The sequence below is a fragment of the Triplophysa dalaica genome, chromosome 3, assembly GCF_015846415.1.
Source record: "Triplophysa dalaica isolate WHDGS20190420 chromosome 3, ASM1584641v1, whole genome shotgun sequence".
Taxonomy (NCBI): Eukaryota; Metazoa; Chordata; class Actinopteri; order Cypriniformes; family Nemacheilidae; genus Triplophysa; species Triplophysa dalaica.
This window is the reverse complement of record NC_079544.1, coordinates 25,166,877-25,176,032: the sequence shown is the minus strand read 5'-3', so window position 1 is coordinate 25,176,032 and position 9,156 is coordinate 25,166,877. Positions and strand designations below refer to the sequence as shown.

Below are 9,156 nucleotides of genomic sequence, written 5' to 3'. Positions count from 1 at the left end.
AGAGAATCTATGGGATATTGTCAAGAGGAAGATGAGAGACACCAGACCCAAGAATGCAGTTGACCTGAAGGCCGCTATCAAAGCAACCTGGGCTTCCATTTCACCTGATCATTGCAACAGACTGATTGGCTCCATGCCACGCCACATTGATGCAGTAATTCATGCAAAAGGAGGCCCGACCAAATACTGAGTGCATAGAAATTAACAAACTTTTCAGAAGCCTGACATTTCGTTTAAAATATAATTTTTTATTGATCTTAATAAATATAAAAATTTTCTGAGACATTGAATTTTGGGTTTTCATTGTCTGTAAGCCGTAATCATCAAAATATCTAGAAATAAAGGCTTGAAATATTTATAAAACTATATAATACATTGGTTTCACTTTCTGAAATGAGTGACAAGAAATATGACCTTTTTCACGATATTCCATGTTTTTAGATGTACCAATAATAAAGCAATTAAATAGTCGATGGAAAAATTCTAAAGACATAAAAGAGAATTTCACAATGTATATTCTGTGAATATGTTTACAGATGCTCTGCAAAGGGTTATTTATAGTATCATGCAATGTAAGTCGCTCGGATAAAAGCTTCTGCAAAATACATAAATGTAAATATGACAAAGATAAAAAATAATAACCATGAGTAGGAATGAATTGAACAAGTTGCTTGCGAAATTATTCAAACCCCTTTATTTTATTCACATGTTGGGGCCTTATGTTAATCTACTTTTAACAGTTCATAACAGAAATGGCCTCGGAAAAAGCTACTCTGTGATCGTCGTTTATGTTAATGCACCTCCAGGGCGACAGGAGGCGCTGTTGCGCATTCACTGGTTGATCTCAGTTCGGAGGAAGAACAGTTCAGGAAGAACCCTGGGAGATGGTGTGTTTATATTGATCGTGTTTTATAAAGATCTCATCTGATGAAACATTGTCCTGTTCCTCATCGAAGATCACTTTCATTCCTGTCATAACATTAGAGATGGACCAGAAGAAGACGGTTATTGTGACAGGTAAGCACCAATCACCGTAAAGTCTTCATAATCATATCCAGCAAATGTGTGAAGGTTTTGAGTGTTTATTGTTGACAGTCGTCTGTCTGGTATAACAGATGTCATGGTAGACAACAAACATGTTTAAAATGGAGAGAAAATGTATTTGACAGTGCTATTAGATTAAAGCACGACAGACTTCACACTTTATCTAAAAGCATCAGTAACAGACATACATTACCATCATTGTTGATATAACTCAAATCCATGGGAAGCTTGCCTAAAAGTCAAATTTTAAGTTTAAAAAACAGAACATGTAAATAATACCAAGTTTGGTTCACCTGACAATCACATGCAAAAGTTACACATTACAATCAGACTTTGATCTACTGCGTTAGATTTTGCTGACGCTGCCTTTACTGAACACCTGTTGAGTTATATATGCTGTAAAAGCTATGAAAGACATGGGATAATATGTGGTCAGATGGTCTTTAAAGGCCTCTTACAACCCTGAATGAGTTTACCTGGTTATTATTAGCTCGTCATTCTACTTATTCTATCACTACCTACCACATACATGAACAGAACTAAAATCAGTTTACTGTGTCAGAATAAAGACAGTGTGAAGAGATACGATAGATGAAACCAACATAGCTATGCAGAAAGTGTACAGTGTGGTGGTCAATACACAAAAAGATTTGATCAATCAGAATGGCGTATTTCAGACATAATTGTATTATAACTAGTGGTGGGCATAGATTTTTTTTTTTAATCTAGATTAATTCCAAGATTAATCTAGATTAAAATGGCTCATTTGAATCCTCCGAAGGCATTCAGAATATGTGTGCTACCCAAATAATGACTAAAAGTAAGTCTTTGAGAACGGGTTTCTCAAGCCAGGTGGCGCATTAGACCAGGGCTCATCTCCTGTTTCCAAAATGCATCACAAACTGCTTGAGAAAGCTGTTCTACTATGATAATTGGTGATGAAAATGAAATTATGTTCAATAAGATGAACTTGTGTTTACTTCCGCATTAGCTAAGGGATGATTTGCGTTTAGGTGGTACTTGAGACTGGAAGAGCTCCTACAGTACATTTACATTTAGTCATTTAGCAGACGCTTTTATCCAAAGGGACTTACAAAGAGTGAGGGAGCAACAAGCGATATGTCATACAGGAGCCATAATACATTAGATCTCAATAAAAAGTTACTGGTTTCAACTAAAGCTAGACCACTACCTGTTGAGAGAAAGTGTTTTTTTAAACCAATTCCGCATTGCACAAGGTGCAAACAATCTTAGTCTTGTCGATGTTTCTATTGGGAAGCTTCTTAAAAATTAATATTCCCTGAAGCAAACCCGGCGGCTTCATAGCTGCATCCATGTTAGCACGTCACGTTTGATGCGGTAATTTCACAGTAACGTTATGTTGTGTTCAGACCAAGCGCGAGTGATTTAGATGTTAATGCAAAGAGCCAATAGACCTACTTGCTGCGTGAATCGCGCGAATGAAGCCCTGGTTATGAGATGATGAGGCGGCTTCTGCTTCCGCGAATGACGCGAGTTGAAAAATCTCGTTCTCGCCCCGTACAGTGCAGTTAAGCTGGTATACATCCGCGCTAAAATATCAAGGTGAAAGTCATCATAGCTTGCGTAGTATAGACCCAGCTCCCAACCCAACTTTGAGAATAGATTAACGGCGACATTTTTTTTATTGCGCGATAAGAGTCTCACTAACGCCGTTAACGGCCCACCACTAATTATAATAGATACACATGACTGTTTCCAGAAAGTTTTTTGTTGTCTTGTGGTTTTCTAGGTTTTGAGCCTTTTGGAGAACACACTGTTAATGCCAGCTGGGTGGCAGTACAGGTATGATATTTGCACCTGTAGGAAATGTTCAGCATGAACTATTGTTTAATTGTTTCCTTGTAAAAATCTGCACCAGGTTAACATAATTTTCATAGACATAAAGCAATCCAATGCAACTGTAATAACACATTGATCAATGGCCACTATTATTACACTTTTAATAATCCTGCTTTTCAGATAAATCTCTGAGAATGCCATTAACTCTTGTAAGCTATTCCACCGTTACCTCTAAACAATGAACATTAACTGTCCTCCTCTCAGGAGCTGAAGAAACTGGGTTTGGGTCACGATATAAACCTTCATGTTGCTGAAGTACCTGTAGAATATCAGGCGGTCCAGACTCTTCTACCTTCACTATGGAAGCAACACCTGCCACAAGTAACGTATCAATATTTCTCCACATTGTTTGAGAGATCTGAAATGTTAATATAATCTTTTGTTAAATATTAGTGGATCAACCATTTCACTATATTATTATGTAATTTTCAGGTTCCAGTTTAATATTTAAAGTGAACGGAAAATAGGGCTGTTCAATAATTAAATGATATTTCACCAGCAAATAAAATTTCCCAATGATTTACTAACCCTCAAGGCATCCTGAGTCCTGACTGAATATGACATTCTTCTTGAAGAATAATGCAGTCGGAGTTATAATACCACTAGAATTTTACTTCCAAGCAATGGTAGAATATTGAAGCTGCAAAAAGTGCATCCATCGATTAACTGCTCAACAAGGCTCCGTGGTCTTAACAAAGGTCTAATGAAGCGAATCGATACGTTTGTTTAAGAGAAATATCCATATTGACACCATTATTATATCGATGTCTACCTTCCGTTATCCCTCGACTACACGTGAACCTGATGACGGATGCAAATCACAGTAACGAAAGCCCCCGCGTAGAGGAGGCGGTATGCTATTGCAACAAAACAAACAATGCTGAATTCCCCACCGGGACTTATGACACACCTGTGTTATTTGCCGGAAAAACAAGATTCGGGTTTACGTGCAGTCGAGGGATAGTGGAAGCTAGAAATCAACTTTCATAGCACTGTCAATATGGATATTTCTCTTAAACGAATGCATCGATTCACTTCAGAAGACCATGATTAAGACCGAGCAAGAGGTTGAGGAGTTCTTTGATCGATGGATGTACTTTTTGGAGCTTCAAAAAGTCAACGCCTATTCACTCCCATTCTACCGCTTGGAAGTAAAATGATACATGGTTATATAACTCAGACTGCATTATTCTTCAAGAAGAAAGTCATAGGATGCATGCATTGAGGGTGAGTAGAACATGGGGAAATTTTGATTTGCTGGTGAAATGTCCCTTTAATCGCATCCAGAGTGAAGGTTTGGGTTTATAAATACAAAACGAATATGCACAGTACACAGGCATATAATATGTAAACACAAACTTTTTTCTGGATGCAAAAAATTGCAATTTAGTTTGCTATATATAAATGCAATTAAAATATAATAAAACATCATCATAAAATTCATAATTATATTTTAATACTACAGAAAATTTGAATTTTCCTTTTCTTTTGGTGAAGTTAGTGGTCCATGTTGGAGTTTCTGGAATGGCCACCACGGTGACACTCGAAGAGTGCGGTCATAACCATGGTTACCTGCGTGTTGACAACTGCAGTTTTTGTCCTGAGTCTCGTTGCTGTATTGAGGGGGGGTCGGACTGCATTCATTCTGTCATAGACATGGATGCTGTGTGCAGGAGAGTCAACTCCTCTGGGCTCGGAGTCACTGTGTCTGTATCAAAGGATGCAGGCAGGTATGGACCATTCTCTAACTTCAACTACAACACTTGTATTGTGCAAAGTACTTAACTTTTTACATTTATTTTAATGGAGTTTCTTGTTAAGAAACAGTGTTTACTGCAATAATCATAAAAATACATTGCACGTGTAAATATAGGATTTAAAAATATATTCATAATATAAAATATAGTGTAAAACATAAACATTTTATTTGGTAATATTGAAATTATTGTTTTCAATTTTTGTCATGTTTATTGATGCATTGTGGGATTAAATTAGATTAGATTAGATTCAACTTTATTGTCATTACACATATACAAGTTCAGTTTAACGAAATGTAGTTTAGGTCTAACCAGAAGTGCAATTAGCAAGTGCAGGATATATAGTTTGAATAAATACAGAATACAATATTAGGAAAATGCTATACAATGGGCATGTACTAGGAAAATACTTTACAGAAGGAATTTTCTATGACAATATGACAGTCGGTATGTACTATGAACAATATATACAGAAGGCTATATACTGTGAACATTAATGTACAGGTGGTTATGAACAGATAACAATTTAGACTACACAGTAGTGCGAGTGAATTAAGTGTGCATTAATTATAGACATTGGTTTTTAAAGTTGCAGTGCAATAGATGAGTTAATGCGGTTAATAAAGGTACGGTGCAGTATAAATGAAGTTATAAAGGTTACAGTGCAGTAGATGAGTTAATGCAGTTATTGAAGTTATAGTGCAATAGATGAGTAGATGCAGTTAATAGAGTTACAGTGCAATAGATGAGGTAATGCAGTTATGAAAGTTACAGTGCAGTAGATGAGTTAATGCAGTTATGAAAGTTACAGTGCAGTAGATGAGTTAATGCAGTTATGAAAGTAACAGTGCAGTAGATGAGTTAATGCAGTTATGAAAGGTACAGTGCAGTAGATGAGTTAATGCAGTTATGAAAGTTACAGTGCAGTAGATGAGTTAATGCAGTTATGAAAGGTACAGTGCAGTAGATGAGTTAATGCAGTTATGAAAGAAACAGTGCAGTAGATCAGTTAATGCAGTTATGAAAGGTACAGTGCAGTAGATGAGTTAATGCAGTTATGAAAGTTACAGTGCAGTAGATGAGTTAATGCAGTTATGAAAGGTACAGTGCAGTAGATGAGTTAATGCCGTTATGAAAGTTACAGTGCAGTAGATGAGTTCATGCAGTTATGAAAGGTACAGTGCAGTAGATGAGTTAATGCAGTTATGAAAGGTACAGTGCAGTAGATGAGTTAATGCAGTTATGAAAGTTACAGTGCAGTAGATGAGGTAATGCAGTTATGAGAGTAGTCCATTAGTGCAAATGAGCGCTCGGTATAATATTCCTTGTGTGCAAGTGAGTAGTATAGAGTGCAAATGATGCTGTGTTGTGTAAACAGTCCGGTAGAGCAGATACATGAAGTACTGGTGTGTACAGTTCAGTCATGCATGCAGCCCTGTAGTGCAATGTAAATAGTGTAATAGCAGCATTAAAGTTAAAGTTATGAGGGGTAGTGGAATCAGTGGGGGGCAGAGTTCAATAATGAAACAGCTCTGGGAAAAAAGCTGTTTCTTAGTCTGCTGGTTTATTACCACAGGTTTAAATTACCTGTGAAGATTACACGTTGCCATCACTAGAGGTTTAGAGTTTGTTGTTAATTGGGTTTTGGACAGAGCTATAAAGTGTCTGAATATGTTCTTTATGTAGAATTTTCTTTGTTCTTCAGATATCTTTGTGATTACACCTATTACACGTCGCTGTACCTGAGCAAGGGCAGATCTGCGTTTGTGCACGTCCCTCCCCTTGGGAAGCCCTACAGTGCAAAGGAGCTTGCGCACGCCCTCAGGGCCGTTGTTCTGGAGATGCTGGAGCTGATGGAGCACAACGACGGGAGGAAATACTGCCTGCACGATCAATGAGACCTCGCTAAACATGTACCATCGAGTTGGATTCAGGGGTCCTTACACATTCAGTGTCTTAACTTGTGTGCTACATTAAAAGAGCATTCAGCTGGTTTGAGATACACCCTGTATTTTAGACTCGATCCAACAGTTGTTCTCAAACAGGATAGGAAGCACTTTTGTGGGGTATACTTGAAACATGCAGGGATTGGCATTGTGCATGGAGTCCTTTAAAAGCTCTTAAAGGTACAGTTCATCTAAAAGGGAAAATTCTGACTCTTTTTTTTTTTTTTTTTTCTTACGCTTCACAGGTTCACCTCGAATATAATTACAACAAATGGGGGGCGTATATTATGCGTATTTGGCGTGCTGTCCAGGGGAGAGGGCTCCAAGCTCGGTGGTTCCTCTGAACTCGGAGCATACGCTCCTTGTGCAGGGAGAGGGCCCCTGGTCTGGTGTTTACCCGGACTCAGGTCGTTTCCCGCTGTTATACTGCGGTAAAATAGGCTGATGGTGAGGAGTTGGGGTGGAGGAGGGATGCTGCGAAAATGTAGAGAGAATGAGGGCTGGTTAAATTTGGTTAAATTTGTTAATAAAACATAATTTGTGGAACACATAAAGTGACAATGATGGCTGCTTGTGTAATGTGAATGGGGACTGTGACTGTCGGGCTTTATGGTGCTTTTATGGATTGTTTTAATTTGGGACCTCGACAGCCTCAGACCCCAGTCACTTTTACTATAGAGGAGTGACCAGTGTATTTTTAGACAATAAAAGTCAGCCATGAATTTGGAACAAATAAGCGTGAGCAAATGATTTTAATTTTATCTAAGCATTCATTCAAAATACTGGTGATACTGGCTCTCTGTATTCATTTTCACTGGATCATGTATTTCTGCATTATACCGTGTTTAAATAAGGTTTATCATCTGCAGCTTTCAAATATACCCCAACACACACACACTCACACACACTGGTCAGAAGTGCAGCCTCCCTGCACATGAGCGTTTAGTTTTCTCTAAGAGGAACGGTTCACTTTTAGCAGAGATTTGATACTACATGCTAGTGAAAGAAATGATTGGATAGCAGAAGATATCATCTGCCTATTACCATTGAGGATACTATGGTATTATTAAAGTGCCAAAGTCCACCAAAGTACAGTGTATATGGAATAGGGTTACTGCCATAACTTCAGAATCCAAATAATGCAAAAAAGTCCCCACCAAGAACAAAGGAACCTAAATAGGCCAACTTTGTAGTAACCCAAGACATTAGGGCTGCTGTAGTCTCAACCAACTGTTTACATTTGTCTTCACCAATTATATAGTGTAAAATTGTGAGACAAGTGTAGAATCATGTATCTCAGTGGACATTGTTCCATACTTCATGGTAATGGCCAATATTATATAATATATGTGACCTTGTATCACAAAACTTGTCTAAATTAGCACAGGAATTGTTGTGGCAAAAGCCAATAAAACATTGGTCAAATTTTTTCTTTTATTCCAAAAATCATTATGATATTAAGTAGAGATCATGTTGCATAAGGATATTTTGTGATATTTTTGTGAGTGGATGCCGCAAAATCTCAAACAAAGTGTAAGGAAACACACCTTAAAGATTCCAGAGTTTAAAAAGTTGTATATCTTATCATAACAAACTATACATCAAAGGATTGCTGATTTTTTTAAGCTTTCAGATGATGTATAAATCTTAATTTTGAAAAATGTACCCATAAGACTGGTATTGCTTCCCTTTATATAGGAGTTAGCCAGAAAGCGCTGTCACGTTTGCAGGCAGTCCAAAACGCAGCAGCTAGAATGCTGACATGTATTCGAAAACGAGACCACATCACACCAGTTTAACTTTCCCCACATTGGCTGCCAGTGAAGTTCCAAATAGAATTCAAGCTTTGTTTTTAAATCATTAAATGGTTTGGCACCTCTTTACCTTACAGACCTTCTTAAACAACACATCCCTACTAGATCTCTTAGATCCTGTGATCAGATAACTATTCCTAGATCTAGATTAAAGTCTAGGGGTGACCGAGTTTTTTCGGTATGTGCACCTAGACTGTGAATTCTTTACACCTGTATGTTAGAGCAGCTCCGACTCTCTTTACTTTTAAAACTCGCTTAAAAATGTATTATCTCAGGCTTTTAATTCTACTGGGTATTGAGGGGTGGCTCTGTATTTTTTTAGTCTTATATGTTTTTTGTATTTATCTTTGTGACTCATTTTGGTTTTTGTTTATTTTACTTTGTTTTGTACAGCACCTTGGGCAATGATAGTTGTATTAATGTGTGCTTTAAAAGTGAAATAAACTGAAACTGAAACAGGGTAAATATAATTATAAATATGTTATATGACTATGTTTTCTTTTTTCTGTAGCTTCTAGCCTGACTTTCTAAAGTTTTTACTGGAATCAAGTCATCGGTCAAACACATTGGACCAAACAGGTGATCCTGTGAATCTTAACTATTTTATCATAATGTCTCGAACACCGTGTTCTTTTCAGGATTTCCATGTTTTTATTGTGTTACGTGTTCTGGGGTCTGGGTGTTTAATGTGCTCACCCTGATAATGTCTTTATT

General features: G+C 37.3%; 1 protein-coding gene across 1 annotated transcript; it reads left to right on the top strand.

The window, feature by feature from the left end:
* The first annotated feature begins 853 nt into the window (after positions 1-853).
* On the top strand, positions 854-7,364 carry pgpep1 (pyroglutamyl-peptidase I). Its single transcript, XM_056744276.1, has 5 exons — positions 854-1,017; positions 2,816-2,868; positions 3,130-3,246; positions 4,423-4,655; positions 6,388-7,364. Exons 1-5 carry the CDS (start codon positions 987-989, stop codon positions 6,578-6,580), a joined length of 627 nt encoding a protein of 208 aa, XP_056600254.1. The 5' UTR covers positions 854-986; the 3' UTR covers positions 6,581-7,364.
* The last annotated feature ends 1,792 nt before the right edge of the window (positions 7,365-9,156 follow it).

Excerpts from the sequence above, each read along its gene's own strand:
- pgpep1 (XM_056744276.1), top strand. The coding sequence starts at position 987 with ATGGACCAGAAGAAGACGGTTATTGTGACAG. Across the intron at positions 1,018-2,815 it reads GAAGACGGTTATTGTGACAG|GTTTTGAGCCTTTTGGAGAA; the intron begins GTAAGCACCAAT and ends GTGGTTTTCTAG. Across the intron at positions 2,869-3,129 it reads CCAGCTGGGTGGCAGTACAG|GAGCTGAAGAAACTGGGTTT; the intron begins GTATGATATTTG and ends TCCTCCTCTCAG.